This window comes from Carettochelys insculpta, chromosome 10, assembly GCF_033958435.1.
Source record: "Carettochelys insculpta isolate YL-2023 chromosome 10, ASM3395843v1, whole genome shotgun sequence".
Lineage (NCBI taxonomy): Eukaryota > Metazoa > Chordata > Testudines > Carettochelyidae > Carettochelys > Carettochelys insculpta.
Window position 1 is genome coordinate 6,221,937 of NC_134146.1, and position 20,317 is coordinate 6,242,253.

General features: G+C 51.6%; 1 protein-coding gene across 1 annotated transcript; it reads left to right on the forward strand.

Moving 5' to 3' along the window:
* The first annotated feature begins 11,850 nt into the window (after nucleotides 1–11,850).
* Nucleotides 11,851–18,495, forward strand: LOC142018636 (uncharacterized). Its single transcript, XM_075004594.1, has 4 exons — nucleotides 11,851–11,941; nucleotides 12,455–12,575; nucleotides 16,671–16,957; nucleotides 17,738–18,495. The coding sequence occupies exons 1-4, from the start codon at nucleotides 11,851–11,853 to the stop codon at nucleotides 18,370–18,372; spliced, it is 1,134 nt and encodes a 377-aa protein (XP_074860695.1). The 3' UTR covers nucleotides 18,373–18,495.
* The last annotated feature ends 1,822 nt before the right edge of the window (nucleotides 18,496–20,317 follow it).

The window sequence follows — 20,317 nt, forward strand, 5'->3', positions numbered from 1 at the left end:
CCACTGCCCTCTCCCAGCTCACTAAACCCTGCTTCTTTGCACAGCCAAGAACGGAGCACCCGAGCCCCAGGGTGTTCTGCTTCCTGCTGCCGCAGAGAAGCGGGTTTAGTGGGCTGGGAGGGCATTGCTGCAGAGTGGGGCAGGGCAGGGCAGGGCAGGGCAGAGCACCTCTGCACCATGTTATCTGAAGTCTGAGTGAGAGCAGTTCAGCTGTGCATCCCATGTGGGAAGTTTCTGGGGGCACCTCTAGCTGGACAGGGATCACCACACATTTGAAGGAAGAAGCAGCTCCGAGACTATCGACAGCTGACGTCTCACTGAAGTGACTGCAGGAGCTTTTACAGCCATAGATGAACATTAAAGACCACCGAACGTTTTGACTGAATCAGCGGGGCTGATGCCCTTTCAGGGCGTGTCACAGCGCTGAGAATTTAAAGTCTCTTATCACCTCGCATGAACTTCCAGGAAAGCAGAAGGAGCTGCATTGTAAACCAGCAAGAGTAACCTTGCCTGCTAGTTCCACTCACTCGGGCTCTGCTTGTGTGGTTACCGCACGGAAATCTCCTCCCAGCCGTGTCAAGCAGTGCTTTACCAAGGCTCTGACACTTGGAACTGTGCTGCTTCCTGCATGCAGCAGCTGTGTCTTGTCAGCCTAGCTGAAGGAGGCACGCCCAACCAGCAACTTCAGCAGTGACCTCCCCAAAGCCGCATCTGTTCCTTAAATGCGTTGCTTGCTCAGGATAATTAGGCAGGTGCATATATATTAAATATGGGGTATAAGTCAACAAGCAGGACTTGTGATTTAATTGCAGTGTCAGGCTACTCAGATGCCTTGCTGTCTCCACAGTGAAATGCAGTGCCAGAAAGTATAGGTGAGGCTCAAACCCTGGTACAGGCAAGAGTGCCTCAAGACACTGCCTTGTTACCATGGGAACTTACCTCACCTAGAAGTCTCTTTATGAGAAAATGCAGCAACCACAGCTTGGTGAGACCAAGGCAGGATCTCACCAAAGGCCTGTTCCCACAGCTGGCCTGCACGGGCCTCCCTCCCAGTCCTGCAACAGCTGCACCGCTCAGGGCCCCAGAAATGAGGGTGCAAGGTGTGATGGATGGAGGCCACAGGGAACTGCAAGGAGGACAAGCTTCAGGGACAGCCACTCTGCTCCTGTACAGTTCCTGCCCAGGGATGGCCTCCACACTGCTGGCAGCTGAGAAGAGGGAGCAGCACCACACTAGCTGAGCTCAGGGTTCCCTGCACAGCTGCTGGGCTGGTGACACTGGATCCCTGCAGACACAAGGTGCAGTGAGGGGACTGCGTTCCTAGCAGACCACACAGACACAGGACTGGCCTGATCATGCAGATGACTTAGGGGGACACCTAGGCTACGTCTACACGTGAAGCCTACTTCGAAGTAGCCTATGTCGATGTGGAGACATTGAAATAGGCTATTTCGATGAATAACGTCTACACGTCCTCCAGGGCTGGCGATGTCGATGTTCAACATCGACGTTGCGCAGCACCACATCGAAATAGGCGCAGCGAGGGAACGTCTACACGCCAAAGTAGCACACATCGAAATAGGGGTGCCAGGCACAGCTGCAGACAGGGTCACAGGGCGGTCAACAGCAAGCCGCTCCCTTAAAGGGCCCCTCCCAGATACACTTGCACTAAACAGCACAAGATACACAGAGCTGACAACGAGTTGCAGACCCTGTGCATGCAGCATGAATCCCCCGCTGCAGCAGCAGCAGCCAGAAGCCCTGGGCTAAGGGCTGCTGCACACAGTGACCATAGAGCCCCGCACGGTCTGGAGAGACAGCATCTCTCAACCCCCCAGCTGGTGGCCGCCATGGAGGACCCCACAATTTTGATGTTGCGGGACGCGCAACGACTACACGGTCCCTACTTCGACGTTGAACGTCGAAGCAGGGCGCTATTCCCATCCCCTCATGGGGTTAGCGGCTTCGACGTCTCGCCGCCTAACATCGATGTTAACATCGAAATAGCGCCCAACACGTGTAGCCGTGACGGGCACTATTTCGAAGTTAGTGCCGCTACTTCGAAGTAGCGTGCACGTGTAGACACGGCTCTAGAGTGTCAGGCTTTCAGGGACATCAACTAAAAGGGAAGTGAATTTTTTTCTCTACTTAAAAATATAGGGAATGTGGCAGAAGGAATGCAGTGCTGCTGAAGGCTGGGAGGAATGAATCTCCCAGAGGTCATCTGCATGAGAATGCAAAAGGTGTGCATGTGTGATACCTTTTCAGGCAAAGCCTAATGGGTAGCAAGTAAGCCATGAGATCTGGTCTATTGTAAACATGTAGTTGTAAAATCACAATTTAAGCTGACACTTAATGCGGGAGTTGTGAGATCTCACCAATGCTCTGGGTTGTTGGGGGGGACAGGGCAGTCGCCTTAGCTGTGTAAGACATTGATTACACAGGGCTCCCTGGTTTAAAGCATTGTGAGAGAGAGGGGAGGAGTAGTGGTTGAGCCAGCTTGCTGAGTGCCTTGGCCCTGCCTATGCCTTGGCCATATAGCTATAAGCCTGGCTTGACTAACCCTCCCCACCTGTTAAAAGATAGAGCTGGATACTAGGGTATTTGTGAAACCCCACACTAGAGATACCAAGAGCTGCAATCACAGAGTGGCAGCTGAGGCCGCACAGAGCTGAAATCACTGGGTTCTGCCTTAGGGCAGTCCCAGGCAGTGGGGTTAGGACTGGCGGACAACACCAGAACCAGCAGGCGGCCGTTGGGAGCGGCGGTAGATGATGGCGAGTGGCGGCAGCGGTAGATGACGGCGGGCGGCTGGCTGGTAGGAGCGGCAGCGGATGATGGCGACTGGCAGACGGCTGGTGACAGCAAGGGGAGGCTACAGACAAGTGGACAGCTAGTATTGCCCTGGTGATGTATCTCTGGGCTTTGAGTTTGGGACTGCACCGCAGAGGGTACACCCTGTAACTGTGTGTGTGTGGAAAAGGGCCAAGAGCCCCAGCAAAAGACTGGGTTCTACTGCATATGGGGATGGTATCTGGGTAAAAGGGGTTTTGTCTCTTCTGTGCTGAGATATACTGCATCTGTCGCTGTAACCCTGGGGTAGGTTACGGTCATTAAACAAGCCATTTCTATCTCAGACTCTGTGCTTGCGGGGGGGTGGGGGGGAGAACCGCCTTACAGGCACCCAGCACGGGAGTGAAATTGTCCCAGGCCACTGGGTGGGGGCTCGAGCCGGTTGGTTGTATCCTTGATAGGAAAACCCCACAAGAGTTGAACCCAGCCCTTCTGGCAGGCATCTGGCGTTAACAGAAGGGTTACAAAAATAAATCATTATCTTTAACAAACAAAAGTATCAAATGTTGTCCTTGTAAAACAATGCATCATTGCCATGTCTGAAACTGAATTATGCAGTAGTAGTGCAGTAGGCATCCTTCAGTCTGCACAGCCTATGGATCGTGCCCTTTAAAGTTTCAATTGAAGACTTCATTTACAGCGTCTATTGTGACTATAAAGACCCACACAAGAGTGACAGTCCTTGCTTCATCTTTGGCAGATGTAGTGGGTGCCTGGCAAGTCCTTATTGTGCTTTCTGTGTGCTCGCTTCTCCTCTGCTAGCTGTCTGATCTTCAACTCGCCTTTCTGAAGGCCCTTGTGTAAGCCCTGCCTCCATCTGCCGCGGTCGTCTGCTAGTTCTTTCCAGTTGTCCAGCTCGATGTCTACCTCTCTGAGGTCTCTCTTGGAGACATCTTTGTAACGCAACTGGGGGCATCCGGGGGGTCTTTTGCCAGAGGCTAGCTCACCATACATGATGTCTTTTGGAATCCTTCCATCATTCATCCTGTGGACGTGGCCAAGCCAGCGGAGCCAACGCTGCCTGAGGAGGGTGTGCATAGTTGGGATTCCAGCTTGCTCGAGGACGGCTGTGTTGGTAACTCTGTCCTTCCATGATATTCCAAGGATGCGCCTGAGGCAGCGCAAGTGGAAGACGTTCAGCCTCTTTTCCTGGCGGGCATACAGGGTCCAAGTCTCACTGCCATAAAGGAGGGTGCTGAGGGTGCAGGCTCTATAGACTTGCATTTTGGTGTGCGTATACAGCTTTTTGTTATTCCACACTCTCCTGCTGAGTCTGGACAGAGTTGTGGCCGCTTTTCCGATCCTCCTATTTAGCTCAGTGTCCAACGACAGGGTGTCAGTGATGGTGGACCCGAGGTAAACGAACTCGTGGACAACCTCTAACGTATAGTTGTCAATGCTGATTGATGGGGATTCAGCAACATCTTGACTGAGTACATTTGTCTTCCTTAGGCTGATGGTAAGCCCAAAGTCCTTGCACGCTTTGGAGAACCGATTATTCTGCATTGTGGAGCCTGCCCGTGTACGTAAATAAAGCGGTGTCACGGCATAGCTTCAAAAGAGCACCACCTGCTTTTGCTGCCTGGGAGCAGAGTCTGGCAGTTGTCATTTTCAGCAGCCCAGTGCTGGCCAGTCATTCAGCTGAATCGCTGTTGCTCACTGCTTAGTGAAGGCCAGTAAGTAATGGGCAACAGCTCTTCTGACATTTTAGGAGCCGTGATCCTGAAGAACACTTTGCCCATCAGGCATTTATGTTGTGTTGGATTTGAAAAAATGGGTAAGAGGTTATAACAAAATTGTAAGAGGAGAATCAGAAGTATTTGTAAAATTAAGATGGTGCATTTGTTGTAGACTGTTACAGTTCAAGTAATAATATAGTCCTGACTTTTGAAGAACTGACTACTAATGTTAACAAATTCCACTTAACACATACATTCCTTTCCTTCCGAATAGCAAAACTGTTTGCTAATACTAGAAATTCAGGCCTTCCATGCTGAAAGAGAGACTTGTTGGGCTGGCCACAATCTCTCCAGAACATAATATAGGTTCAAAACTTTGTCTGCCAGAATTTATTGCCCAATTTGAGAAAGCATGTTTTTAAGGGGGTGAAATTCGCATCACCCAGACAAGGCCCAGATCTGTAATGAAAAGAAGTTGCAAATATTAACACAAATCAGTGGCCCTGTGCAAAGGAATTATAACTCAAAACCAGACTTCATTCAATGTCAAGGAATAAGGATTTCCATCCCTTCCTTTGATGGGGTTGCACTGGGCCTGCATGGGTTAACCCTGGTTACCTGGCTGAGAAGACCCTGCCCCCTCGGCCCTGGTGGGCATGCTCCAGCTGGATGCCAGCTCTGAAGACCTGTGGAATAGCTCAGCTGGGGCTGCTGGACACTGGAGAAGGAGGGGAGGTGCTGTTGGAGTTCCTGAGGAAGAGCTGTGGATGGACCAAATTGCAGGGGTTGAGTCTGTGAGGACTGGCTGGAAATGTCCCTGTCTGGAGAAAAGTGGTAAGAAGACTGCAATGGTGAGTCTGGTATGAAGTAGCCCAGGGCAGGCAGTTACCTTCCCCGACAGCTCGACTTGTTCCGAGTGGATTCCAGTTCATACTAATGGTAGGTCACTCCACTGCTACGGAGCCCTGGGTTGGGATCCAAAACAAAGTTTGCCTCAAAGGCTGATTTGCAAACTGTGCCCAGCCTGCATGGGAACAAGTCCCACGTGACACCCAGCTAGATTGTCCAGTCAGACTGTACTGAAGATTGAAGCCCCAATACAGCAGATAAGAAAGGCACACTGAGGCCAGCAAGCCTAATGCTAATAAGCTTGTTGTTTATTCTCCTAGCGGTTGGAGCCCTGGGTGGGTAAGAAGGGATATAACGATCTCTAGTTCTTACACAGCACGTTTCGTCAGTAGATCTGAAAGTGCTTCACAGCCTTCAATGTATTTATCTTCCTGTATCATCGACAGGTGGAACCCAACCTGAGACTGCTGGAGCTTAGTGAAGGAGCCCCTCCCTCGTGATGCAGCTGCCTCTCAGCTGAGGCTGTAGAGGAGACTCAGTCTTTCTCTCTGTAAGTGGGCTGAGTGACCCTACCTGGGGCCCAGTAGGCGTGTGGGTGACATACTTCCCCTGGCTGAGGAAGCGCATCCGGAGTGTCAGAGACCCAGCTGAAATCGCAGACAAGCCTGTTCCCTCCCCCCAGTATAACCCTCCTGCCAGGTGAAGCCAGCAGCAGCCAAGGCCAGGTTCAGTATCAAGGGGTTTTTCTCCATCCCTCCCACACAGAACTGGCTTGAGGCCCTACCCACTAACCTGAGAAATTCACGTACCACCCCTGGGCACAATGCTTCCCCACTCACAAGCACAGAATTTGGGTTCAGCAAAGAAACTTAAAAAAAGGGAGGGAATTAACTTTGCATTTGTTTGGGAAGACACCACAAAGTGAGTTCTGAAACAAACCACGAGTACTCGTCCTGAGGAAAGGGAGTGTCGGTAATGACTCTGGCCATTAGTCCCAATTACTCTGCAAGAAGTGTGTGTGAGACAATGCTTCCCCACTCACAAGCACAGAGTTTGGGTTCAGAAAAGAAACCTAATAAAATGGGAGGGACTTAATTTAGCAGTACTTCGGGAAGACACCACAAAGAGAGTTCATAAACAGACCATGAGTGCTGATCATAGCAAGGGGAGACGGAGGGAAAAATAACATCTGCTTTAATTTCATGCTTTAACTATTGTTTTGATTTTATCTAGATTGTTTAAGTTAACTTTATCAGCTGGTGTGATTCATCAACTTTTTTTACATGTAATAATAGAGAAAGAGTCATTTCTGTTTTGTTATTTTCAGTTTTTGTATTTCCATGTAACAGGGTTTCCTTTAAATTTGTGTACTTGTGATTTAACTGAGGGCATGTCTACACTAGACCTTAAAGTCAATTGTAGATACTGTACGCAATTCCAGTTACAGCTGTTGAGTTATTGGAATCGACACATCTACGATTGACTTATCTGGCTGCCCTCACTGTGGGAGGTTGATTCCTCATGAGAATGAGGATGATGGGGTCAACTGTCAACCTTGATAGTTTTATTTTGAGTCCCCAGTAGGCATGCAAGATCAATCCCCGGAAGATTGACCCCGACCAGTTTGATCTCTCGGGTAGTGTAGATGAACCCGGAATGACTAGTTAATCTGTTCACTGGCTGTCTAGCAGTGGTCCACAGTTGAGGAAAACCTTCATGAGTTCTGACTGAAGATTCCAACAAGCAAATAGATTTGGTGATCAAAGACACTAACTGTGACTTAGGTGGACTAAACCGAAGCTTCTGGAATCTCTCCTTTTCTTCTTACTGTGTTTTGTGTGCTCTGAATTGTTCACATTGTACTTGTTTTTCCTCTTTACTTCAGATTATTGTAACTGAAGACAATATCTGTGAGTTATAAAAGTTATTTCTGAATATTTTCAAATTGTTTCCCTGTGATCTAGTCACTGTTCCTGTCTCCTAATGTGTTCTGTAACCTGTTCTAATTTTCCTTCATTTTGTTTACCAATTCAGTAAAAATACTGCTTGCTACTTCTCTGTCCTGGGCACTTACTTTTCCTGTTCTGACAGGCACGAGTCTAGGTCTCAGTTTAACTGGAGCCTGGTTTTTTTAATGGTTGTGGTTGGAAGGGAATGCAGTGAACGCTGCTGTATCATCTTTTCAGTTTGCCTAGGCCACCTTTTTCCATTTCTGTCTCCATTCTTCTGAAGCCTGTTGCTAACCACCAGTATATTGTAATGGGATGGCAGGTGTCTGATTTGTAGGTTTCTTACAGGTGTGTCCTGTGTTTACCGCTGTTCTTGTGCTTGCTGTCTCTGGATTGCTTGCTGCCCTGCTAGGCAAGCAGAAGCATTCCAGGGCTCTATTATTTTCCTTGATGCTTTTAACTCTCTTTGTTTCTGTTACTTGAGAGGCTAGCAGCATGACATGCAGCTTAAGCCATCTTTCTGCCAGAGGTCTTAGTGGCAGAGTTCTAGATTTTTGCTTTTATTTCTATTCCTTGGAACTTCAGTTTCTATCTCCTAGCTTTACAAATCCCAGTCCATATTTCCCCACTCCATTTATTAAAATTCAAGTGGACGCCCTTTACTGGCAATTTGAGAGGTCTGTGCTTCATAACGCTCCATGGGGATTTGAAGGGAGGGGATAAGGAGGTTCCCTAACATCACTTTCTGTCATCTTCAATTGTGATTCCAACAGAGGCACAGCTTGCTTGCTTAGCAGATCAGTGGTCGGGATCAGCCTGTGGTTTCAGGCCCTCATCCCCCTGCAGACGGTTGAAGCTTGGATCACCAAATTCAGTATGCGTCTTCCTCTTATTATAACTTAAGGCTAGGTAAATGTTTGCATGTGCCAGGAAATGGGAGGTGCTCAGAATGGGATTGCTTTCATTAAGCCATACAGAAAAGAGAGACTCACCAGGCAGGTGAAGGAGCTGGCTGGGGGCAACCCTCTACCCCACCCAGGACTGCGTCAGCCCTGAGCCACAAGGAAAAGTGCTGCATTTGCTGAATTCTTCACTCTGACTGATGAGCTCAGGGAGCAGGTGAACCTGGACCTGCCCCAGCCGGGCAGGTCATACACTCCTTCCTGGGTTGTGCCCACTGGAGCTGGAGCACCTCTGGAGAGGCACCTCTCACCTGGCCCCAAGCTGCTGTAGTGTGAGATTGCTGAGATAGTCTTGTCTCCCTAGGGTAACCTGCATCCTGACCCCCCCATACCCACCTGAAAGCAATGATTTGAATAAACTAAACCAAAAAGTAACCAAGTTAAGGACTCGAGCAATGCTGGGTAAATCTAATATAGGCAATTGAAAAGATTATTTTTCTCTTCAAGTATATCACAAAGAGGTCTGATCTCTGCCCCTTGTGCTGAAGTCACACCCACAGAACCAGAACTTGTACAGCAGCATTTCCATGGATGGCCTACCCTTCTCATGGTATGAACTGCCATCCGCGAAACCAGCCTCCTTTTTTCTCAAGTCAAAATGCTTCATCTCCTGACAGTGCTTTTCCAACTAATTTCAGTTCAGCTTTTGGCAGTGGACCTCATGTTTTGCTCTTCTGCTTCTATCAGGAGGTCCACGTGGTGATGTCATTCCTCATTTGTTGTTCTCATAAGCAACATCTCTGCTAGTTTATGTCAGGGTCCGATGGGACTTTCTGATACTTGAAACGCCCTTCTCCTGAAGTTTTCTTGATGACTTCAGGGAAGAGTGGGGGGTCTGTTTTACCATAAGGGATGTGCCAGAAGTTTAAGCAAAAGCTGCAATGGCCCACACAGCAGCTAAGCTTTCTCTTTCACATATCCCAAACTGTACATGTATGCCAACCATATTGACCTTCTCTGTCAGTTTCCTGCATCAAATCTGCCGCAAGTCCTTGTTGGGGCATTCCCAATTTAATCATAAACTTAGTGTCAACAGTACGCCCTTGGGAATCTCGATGCTCATCACTCTCGTTTAGATATAGCCTTTGGGTACAGCTATTTGTGTTAAATGACGCTTCTTTCCTGACACTCCTTCTCCAGTAAAGGATGCTGCTGTAATCATCTCAGACACATATCGAGTCAGCTCACAACTTTCACTTGTAATGTTTTCAGCAGCCCCACTATCCAGTATGGCAGCTTTAGGACCATTGTCCCCCAGAATGACAGTTCTCCTAAGTCTCTGTCATGAAAGCATACCTGTAAAGGGTTAAACCCAGAGATAGTGGATTCTCTGTTGGCAAGCAGCCCAGTGAACCAGAAGAGAGAGTCAAAGAGATGATTTAAATCTGCACGAAGCTTGGAGGATTTCAGTAAATATCCAGGCCTCAAGGAAATCTGGGCATACAGATATGTAAGTAGAAAGGAACTGTTTAGTTAGATGTGATTAGGTTATTGTTTCTTTTGTGTTTGGTGTGGGACTTCTCAGGCTGGCTGATGTACCACCCGGTACACTAACTTTTAAACTGAATCCCAGGGAATGAATTCTCTGTGCTTTAATCTACCTTCTTGTTGCATTTTATTTTTTGGAGCTTTGTTACATGTAGCAGCCAAGTATGCTTTATCACATACATCTTTTGTTTTGTTAATAAATTACCTTTTGTAATGCAGTGATTTGATTCCTGCTGATTGTGAGTGGGGAGTGGAGGCTGACTTCTGCTACTGCTTCCACCAGTCGCATTAGTCTCCATTTTGTACCACCTGAGGTAGGGGACTTAGGGAAGGAGGCAGGGAGGGGGTGGGAGAGGGCCTGGGGTAGAGTGGTCAATGTCCCAGCCCTCTGCTAGGTTAGGGTTGTCACAGGGAGGAGTCATGAGGGTGGGTCATGTGGCCAGTGCCCCCCGCAATATGTCCTTCCTGCCCCGTTGCCCCTGCCCGTTTCCTCAGGGTTGCTGTGGTTTTCTGGCACCGACTGTAAGAATCACTCGCAATCATGTCGTTAGATTACAAATTAACTCTCTCGTTCCTACCACTAGATTTATCTAATTTGCCTTCGTCTTTTCTCTTTCCAGCACTCTCTTTTCCAAGTCCCTGTTTTGTTTTCCTGTTTCTTCTGATCAAATTGGCCCTGTCTCGGCCTGCCTCATTTGAACTCTCTTGTAATGGTTCAAGCTTGGTACACATTTCCCCCTCACATGCAACCACCTTCCTTACAACCTGCTGCAGTAGCCACACTATGGCCATTTGCATTCAACTGGCATTAGGCTTGTACAGCTCTACGTATTTCTCAAACGTGTTTTCTCTAGTATCAAATGTTACACCTGGTTCCACTGCACCCTCTATCTAAGGCCATATCCCAAATGCAATATTTTCCATCTCTAGCAAGGAGGAGCTTTCTTTTGAGCCCAGTGGGTCCTTTCTCCGTCCCTTCACTCTTCTTCTTAAACAGCATTCTATACACAGGTATGGTAACACCACGTATTATCTTTCTTCACATACTCAATGATATTTACTGTAACTAGTTCTCCACGTGATATGTCCCCACACAATCTTTTTTCCCTTTATTAATTCCACAATGAGGAGTCATCCTTCCTCAGTTAAAGAAGGACTTCCCCCTCATTGCAAGATCCAGTCTCAAAATCTGACACTCCTGAATACCACCCCTACCCCCAGAATTCTCCATAGCAGGAGCCTCTCTCCAGAAATGGGGACCAGGCAGATACCAGATGTAGTAAGTACAGGCCCAGTATGAGGCCTTAAGCCTGAACCAAAGTAATGGTGAAAACTTTGCTAACAGAAAGCAAAGTGCGGCTGTGAGCTAAAGGAATGCATTGCTCACAGAAGTTGGCAAAAAGAGGGTTGATGTTGCATAAACATATCTGCCTAGCATATTGAAATAGAAACATGGTACCAGAACACCCGACCCTGGAACATGCCACAGATAAGAAAGAACAGGCCGACCCATCCCAATGACAGGGGCAGAAGGGTAATATGATGGATAGAGTTGTTTTGTTCGAACCAACATGTACAAGGTGAGAGGCGGCACCTGATTACGTAGAAGGGTTGTACCTCAATACGTCAGGAGTGTTGTGTAAGTTGTTTGTACCTGTGTATAAGAATGTACTTCTGGGATGTGGTCTGGGTCAGGCTGAGGGGGCAGTGGAAAGTCCTGCCACTGACTGAGCCGAGTCCATTGACCGTGGGTGCATATTTGTAGTATGCCCTGACTTAGACTAAGAAATCTACAGGGAACTACTATTGTATCCAATACGGCAATAAACCTGGCCGACGTGCCTTCGCACCCTACTAGACTCTGTGGTCATTGGGGGTTCTCCTCGGGTCTGCTGTGTCAGCTATCTGCAGAGCTGGGGCAGCACAGAGAGGGAACACACGCACGCAGCCGAGTGATACCAGCATTGGAGAGAGCAGAGCACCACACTGGTGGCATCTGACAACACTGGTGACCCCGACCGCTGAGCTGGTGAGTAAGCGAGCTGCCTGCTGTTGGAATCGCGATCTAACATGGCAGAAAACCTCGAGCTAGGGAACCCCCTGATCCCTTCCCTTATGATCTCCACGGAGTTTGATAACTCTTGGACCCTCTGGATTGCCAGTAAAGGGGGCCCATACGAATTTAAAAAAGAGAGTGGGGAAACATGGACTGGCATATGTAGAGCGATAGCAGAAACCGAGTCTCTGAAAAATAGTAATAAAAGTAAAAAAGCAAGAACTTTGCAACTTATGTCTATGGCCGTAAGATGGCTTCGACAGCATGCTGGCCTGCTGGCCAAACAAGTAATAGAAAAAACAGGGGAAGTAGAAGAGTTAACCCAGGCAGTCGAGCACTGGAAAGCCCAAGCTCTTTTAGCAGGGCAGCAGGCAATCCAGACTCATGATATGCTCTGCCGTCAGAGTTGCCACCAGCGTGGTGCTCTGCTCTCTCCAATGTATCACTTGGCTGCGTGCGTGTGTTCCCTCTGTGTGCTGCCCCAGCTCTGCAGATAGCTGACACAGCAGACCCGAGGAGAACCCCCAATGACCACAGAGTCTAGTAAGGTGCAAAGGCACGTCGGCCAGGTTTATTGCTGTACTGGATACAATAGTAGTTCCCTGTAGATTTCTTAAGTCAGGGCATACTACAAATATGCACCCACGGTAAATGGACTCGGCTCAGTCAGTGGCGGGACTTTCCACTGCCCCCTCAGCCTGACCCAGACCACACCCCAGGAGTACATTCTTATACACAGGTACAAACAACTTACACATCACTCCTGACGTATTGAGGTACAACCGTTCTACGTAATCAGGTGCCACCTCTCACCTTGTACATGTTGGTTCGAACAAAACAACTCTATCCATCATATTACCCTTCTGCCCCTGTCATTGGGATGGGTCGGCCTGTTCTTTCTTATCTGTGGCATGTTCCAGGGTCGGGTGTTCTGGTACCGTGTTCCTATTTCAATATGCTAGGTAGATATGTTTATGCAACATCAGCCCTCTTTTTGCCAACTTCTGTGAGCAATGCATTCCTTTAGCTCACAGCTGCACTTTGCTTTCTGTTAGCAAAGTTTTCACCATTACTTTGGTTCAGGCCTAAGGCCTCATACTAGGCCTGTACTTACTACATGCTCGAGCAAGTAAAGCAGGAAAATAAACAATTGGAAACAGCTGTAGAAAACCTGCAGAAGCAAAAAGTGCTGTCCCCTGGTATGCAAAGTAATTCAGGTGCTGTTACAGTGCCTGAGGAATGGGGACAGAAATGGAAACAGGTGGCTCTTACCAAATTATGAGATGGAACTTGGGACAGCTGGGATGGGCGTTGCACTGGGGACCTGTGGAATGGCCCTGGTGACCCACCCTTTTGTGACCCGTGGGCAGGGGCTACCGCACCACAACCGCCACCTTATGATGTAAGCCAGGTTTTGGATAAGCCCTCCCCAAAACCTAGATCAATTCCTTTAAAAACAAGAGAAATGGGTGAAAATGGGGAAGAAATGGTACCCGATGCTACCCCGCGGTCACAGACCCCCCTGCATTAAAGTTATGGGATGAAGTGGAAAATGTAACTAAAAACTTAACTGAGCATTTGAGGAAGCCCTGGCCCCGCCGTAACTATCCAGACAGGGAAAGAGATCAGGAACCCATCGCCCATCCCCCACGTGTGAGCGGCTCTGCAGCCAGGCTCGACGCTTTAAAGATTAATGAACTAACTGCGCTAGCTGGAGCTGTTGGACCTCCCCCCTCTGAACATTTCAGTGAGTTTCTGGCATGGCTCCCTAGAGGCTCTCGCAGTTACTCAAAGCAGTCGGGATTGACATGCTGCAGGAACCAATCTTGGTGCAAACCCTGTTGGGACCCCTGAACTGTCACACCCTCAGTTTTGATGATGATGTGGCACAAATGCTTAAACGTGTGGTTCAGAAGCACTTTAAGTTGTCCAGTGAGTTAGCTACTCTCAGAGGAATTGCAAGATCACTGGGGGAGGCTCCAGCCAAACTGGCAGACAGAATTCAAACGTATCTCAGATTAACAGCAGGGTCTGCTAACGTGGAAGATTTGAAGCAAATTGTTTTGGAGGTGCTGCCTCCCAGTGTGTTAGACTGGATGAACGCTTGGTGTAAGAATGGAGGTAAAGAGGTACCCTGGGACGAATGGATTGCAAAGGTGGAGACGGCAATTAAGCAGCAGGAAGGAACTCCTGTTAATGAGCTGCGTACTCAGGACAATGGAAGACAGAGGGTCCTGGATACTCTCCCCATGGTCGTGGCCGGGGTTGGAGAGGTCATGGACCAAGTAGAATTAGAGGAGGTGATAGAGAGAGTTTGTGGGTACCTCCTGGAGTTCTGAAACAGGAAAACTTGAATCTGAAAGGAGAGATTGAGAGGCTGCAGGCACAGCTGCAGGCATGTATGACTGGCAAGGAGTCTCAACAGGAAAAAGATAAGACAGGGACGAAGGTAGCCAGGGCGACGGTCCTAACATCAGGACTGAACGACCCAATCGCTACTCATATTGTAGCATAGGACAGCCCTATCCTCGACTCAGAATGCATCTTTCAGCAACCCATGACAGTAGATGTATGGGGACACCCCCATTTAAGCATTCGAGTTGGGGAAGGGCTAGTAGATTTTCTATTGGATACGGGGGCTGGAATTCCTATAGTAAAAGACAGTTTTGATGCATATCCAGTTGGAGAGTCTGTGCAAATACAGGGAATATCTGGAACTAACCAAACGTATAATGTTAAAACCCTTCCCCTCCAGTTTGGGATGCATACCGTTCATGAGAAGTGCGCTATTGCAGGGAGAGAGAATCTAATTGGGGCAGAAACCATTAAACGACTGGGATTAATTCTGGATTTCCCAAACATGTGTATTAGACAAACTCTCACTGTAATGCAAAGTACAACTGATACCAATCTCATCCCTATGGGACTGGCTACACAGACAGTAAAAGCAATAAAGCCTAAACAACCGCCTCCCACACCAAAAGGCTGGGAGAGCTGGTGGACTGAAATTCAGACCGTCTGGGCAGCAGACTCCCTACAGATGGGTAAAATGCAGACCTCTGTTACATTGGAGGGAGATACACCCCCATTTATAAAGCAGTACCCAATACCTCAGGAAGCAAAGGACTCACTAAGGCAAGTAATAACAGAATTGGAAAAACGAAATTTAATCAGGTGGTGTTCAGCGCCTAACGCAGCACCAATTTGGCCAGTCAAAAAACCTGATGGTACATGGAGAGTAACTATTGACTATCGGGGGTTAAACAAGACTGCAAAACAGGGGGCTCCTGTGGTGGCAGCTCACTCCGAACTGTTGGAGGTGGTCACCCCTGACATGAAGTGGTTCTCAGTACTTGATGTGGCAAGCAGCTTTTGGAGTCCACCTTTAGACCCAGAGTCTCAGTATCGAACAGCTTTTGTATTCCAAGGTATGCAATACTGCTGGAATGTTTTGCCAATGGGGTGCTGTGACACACCAACTATTTTCCATACAGCAGTGAGAAATATGCTGGAGACAGAGGGGCTATTACAAACGGGAAGAATTGTTCAGTATGTAGATGACATATTAATAGTCAGTAAAACAGAGCAAGAGCATGAAGAGTTACTGAAACGGCTGTTGCCTAGCTGCCAAGTTTACGGCTTAAAACTTAACCCCTCGAAGTCTCAGATTAAACAGAGAGAAATGCAGTATCTTGGAATTCGACTCAGTTCTGGGGTAGGATCTTACTCTAACATGCATTATACAACCACACTTGCTTCAAACCAATACAGTATATCTGGATTGGTTTCGAGCAGTAAGCCCAGTAATCAAAGGACAGGTAAAAACATATGGGGATTGGCTAAATAGGGTGGAATTTACAAATGTGCAAAATAAGTGGAGTGCATCTATTCGCATTCGCAATATACAATTAAGGGATGCAGGTACATACACAGGGACTTGGTCTATAACCCCGAGTACCAGTAAATGTATTTACCATGTGCAGGTCTGTGAGGCCTGTCCTACAACAGCCCCAACACCATCCCCTTCCCCACCTCCACACATTAGCCACGTCTACACGTGCACGCTACTTGGAAGTAGCGGCGCCAACTTCGAAATAGCACCCGTCACATCTACACATGTTGGGCGCTATTTCGAAGTTAACATCGACGTTAGGCGGTGAGACGTTGAAGTCGCTAACCCCATGAGGGGATGGGAATAGCGCCCTACTTCGACGTTCAATGTCGAAGTAGGGAACGTGTAGATGATCCACGTCCCGCAACATCGAAATTGCGGGGTCCTCCATGGCGGCCATCAGCTGAGGGGTTGAGAGACGCTCTCTCCAGCCCCTGAGCTCGATGGTGGCCGTGTGGAGTGGCCCCTTAAAGCTCCCCGCCCCCTCCCTTCCTGTGCAGGAAGCTGAGAGAACGTGCAGGCAGCAGCCCAGACATGCGGCCAGCCTGCATGTCCCTCAGCCGCCACAGGCACACCCCCCCAGCTGTGATGGCCGCACGCCAGCCCCCTAAGCGCCCCCAGGGGACCCCCCAAGGGGAGCCAGGGCTCCCACCCCAGCAGCCAGGCGGGGAAGCAGCATCAGGGCCCCTCCTGGGCGGAGGCCGAGCTTCGGGACGTGCTGGGGCTCTGGAGCGAGGAGGAGGTGCTCCAGGTAATGGGGAGCAAGAGGCGGAATGCAGATGCGTTCGCTCGGCTGGCCGAGGGCCTGGCCGCCCGGGGTCACCCTGCCCGCACTCCGGATCATGTCCGGAGTAAAGTGAAGGAGCTGCGGCAGGGTTACGCCTGGGCCCGGGATGCGGCCGGCTGATCTGGGGCCGCCCCTGTCACTTGCCCCTTTTACAGGGAGGTCAGGGACATCCTGGGCCCCCGGCACACCTCCTCCCCTCCGGCCACTCTTGATACCTCGGCCAAGGAGCTCCAGCAGGCCCTGGAGGTGGAGTCCGCCCCGGCGGCAAGCCCCACACCCCAGGGGCCTCCCCAGGAGCCCACCCCCGGGGCACCGGAGGAGGAGGAGGAGGAGGGGGAGTCCTCCTCCAGCGACGCCGGCCTGAGGATCGCCATCCCATCGCGGAGTTCCAGCCGGACATCCGCCCCCCGGGTGTCCCCCGAACGTGGGAGTGGACCGTTAGGTATGTACCCCCCCCGGTGCTCACCCCCGGGGTTGAGGGGCGGGGGTAATAGATATGACCAGGGCCCTCCACATGCCCAGATGACCATGGCCCCAAGGACAGCGGTGGCACGTCCCTCAGAAGAGTGCATCAGCCCCTGCCCACGCCCCCCCCAGCACGACAGTCCCATGCCCATCCCCGGGGCCGGGGGGAAGGGGTGGGACACCCAGCAGCAGCAGCAGCAGCAGCAGCATGTGATGGAGTGGGTGGGGGGAGTGCAAATGCGAGACTCAGGCTAGATATGAGAAACAAGCTGAATAGCTCCCAGTGGCTAAGGATGACCCTGGGGCTACAACTGGCAGGTTACACCTCTGCCTTGAACAAAGAGGAGGGAGGAGCCGAGCTGGGTTTGAATCGGGGGGCGGCAGTTAGAGGCTAGGGGAAGGGAGAGCTAGAAGGCAGCCAGCCCGAGGAGGGGGAAAGCTACACCCCAGAGGGGCACCCCTCGGGGTCTTCTCCCCAGGACGGATTGGAAGGACTGTCTCTGACTGCTGTACTGATGCTTCTGTGAGAAACTGGGCATCTGTTGCCTAATAAACCTCCTGTTGTACCTGCTGAGTGAGTGAGAGTCACTCCTGCCAGCGGACAGGGTGCAGTGCAGGGGGACCCCTGAACCCCATCACAGCAGCATCTCACGGGGATGGGGACCTGCAGCAGAAGGGTGGGGGGACAAGGGCCACGGCTCGGGGCCCACACTAACGCCTGTCTCCACTCTTCTTCCCCCCCTCCTGTGTTCCGCAGCTGCACCATTGGAAGGACCAGAGAGTGCCAGCGAGGTGTCAGTGGTCCCGGACAGCCCTCGGGGCCATCACTCCAGGCCAGTCCCTCGGTGGAGGACCGACCAGCCCCACGGCGGGGAAGACGGCGGACCCAGCACCACCAGCCGACGGCGACGGACCCCCAGCTGCTGGCCCTCCACCGTCGGCAGCTGGAGGTCGCCAAGCAGCGGCTGCGAGTGGAGGAACACCTTCTCCAGCTGCAGGAGCGGGCGCTGGCCTGGCGCCAGCAGGCATGGGGGGCCTTCATGCGCACCTTCAACCGTATTGCGGACTACCTGGCCCCCCCATGCTGCGCCGGCTGCCACTGCGCCCACCCTGCCTGCTCCACCTGCTGCTCCAGCCGCTGCGCCGTCCACCGTCGCACTGCCACCCGCCACCGAGGGCCCTTCCGCCGAGGGGGACCTGGGGCCAGCTGACACTCGCCAGCCGTATCTCCCGGTCCGCCCGGCCAGCCAGCCCCGGGCAGGGCTGAGGCCGAGGTGGGGATCCCGGCCGCCCACTCCCAGCACTGGACTTAAGGGGTGTGGGGCCCAGGACGTGGCCCCCCCACCCTTTGTATATATTCCCCCCAGCTTTAAGTTAGTTTGTTGTAAATAGTTTGTATATTTGACCCGTTACAATGCTGATCCTTACCCCCCCATGTAAATAGTTCTCCCCTTCCTTGTCTTCCCCTTTCATCTTATTCCTATTTATAATATATATATATATATATAAGTTAGATTTTCCCTGTAGCTAGTCAGTCTTTTGTTGATAATAATAATAAGTGTTCTAAAGATATTTGAGTTGACAAACAACTGTCTGCTTTTATTTACAAGAAAAGTGGGGTGTGTGCTCTTGGGTGCTCTGTGGTGTGGGCGTAGGGGCAGGGGGTGTTGTGGAGGATGGGGGGGCAGTGTGTGGGGGGGGGGTGTCTGCCAGCGTTCACCCCACGGCCTCATCGAACTGGGCCCGCAGGGCCTCCCGGACCCGGGTCCCTTCGGGGTCCACCTGGTGACTGGGGGCAGCGGGTGGCTGCACATCAGCCCTGCCGGCCTCCACAGCCCAGCCCTGAAAGAAGGCCTCCCCCTTGCTCTCCCTGAGGTTGTGTAGGGCGCTGCACGCGCCCACAATCTGGGGGATGTTGGTGGGGCCCGTGTCAAGGTGGGTGAGGAGACACCTCCAGCGCCCTTTGAGGTGGCCAACTGTGCGCTGCACCACCTGGCGCGCGTGGTTCAGGCGCTGGTTGAAGCGCTCCTGGCTGGCAGACAGATGGCCCATGTACAGGTGCATGAGCCAGGGCCGGAGGGGGTAGGCCGCATCTGCGATGATGCAGAGGGGCATGGTGGTGTCCCCCACAGGGATCTCCCGCTGGGGGGTGTAGGTCCCCGCCTCCAGCCGGCGGCACAGGCCCAAGTTCCGGAATACCCGGGCGTCGTGGGTGCTGCCAGGTCAGCCCACATAAATGTCCAGGAAACGGCCCTGGCTGTCCACCAAGGCCTGGAGGACCACTGAGTGGTAGCCCTTCCTGTTTAAGTAGCGTCCTCCACTGTGTTCTGGGGTGCGGATGGGGATGTGAGTCCCATCCAGAGCCCTGAAACAACTGGGGAAGCCCAGGGTGGCAAAGCCCACGATGGCGGCATCCGGGTCCCCAAGCCTCACGAGCCTGTGGAGGAGCAGGGTGTTGATGGCGCGGACGACCTGCAGGGGAAGCACATGGGAGAGCACCAATGAGGGATGTGCAGGGTGTGTGGGGCCCTCCCCTGCCAGGGCCCCCCTCCCCCCTCACCAGGGCTGTCTCCCCCTCCCCCTGTGGGTCCTCTTACCTCCATGAGGACAGCCCCGACGGTGGCCTGGCCGATGCCAAACTTCTGGCCCATGGATCGGTAGCTGTCTGGAGTGGCCAGCTTCCAGACAGCGATGCTGACCCGTTTCTCGACGCTGAGGGCACGCTGCATGAAGGTGTCCTGGTGCCTGAGTGCGGGGGTGAGCCACTGGCATAGCTCCAGAAATGTCTGCCGGCTCATGCAAAAGTTCTGGAGCCAGCGGTCGTCATCCCACTCGCCGAGCACCAGCCGCTCCCACCAGTCGGTGCTCGTGGGGTAGCTCCACAGCCGGCAGCGTGTGCGGTGGTGGGGGGAGGGGCGGGGTGCTGCAGGGTTGGGGGTTGTGTCCTCCTCCCCTGCGGGCAGCTCCTCCTCTGTGGCAAGGAGGTGCTCAGCTGCCTCCTGCATGGCATGGAGCAGGGCGAGCACTGCTCCTGCAGGGGTGGCTGGGTGGACCTCTGGCTGCTGCTGGGGGCCCATGACTGCGTCGCTCGAGGTGTGCGTGCCTATGGCTCTGCAGACCGTGTGCTGTGCAGGCTGCGTGTGTCTGGGAGGGGCCCTTTAAGGGAGTGGCTAGCTGTTGCCCCGGAAGCGCTAGTCTACCCTGTGACCCTGTCTGCAGCTGTTCCTGGCACCCTTATTTCGATGTGTGCTACTTTGGCGTGTAGACGTTCCCTCACTGCGCCTATTTCGATGTGGTGCTGTGCAACGTCAACGTTGCCAGCCCTGGAGGATGTGTA

Coding starts and splice junctions, on each gene's coding strand:
- LOC142018636 (XM_075004594.1), top strand. CDS start 11,851: ATGGCAGAAAACCTCGAGCTAGGGAACCCCCTGATCCCTTCCCTTATG. Junction 12,576..16,670: donor GAGTACATTCTTATACACAG/GTACAAACAACT, acceptor CCCCTTTTACAG/GGAGGTCAGGGACATCCTGG. Junction 16,958..17,737: donor ACGTGGGAGTGGACCGTTAG/GTATGTACCCCC, acceptor TGTGTTCCGCAG/CTGCACCATTGGAAGGACCA.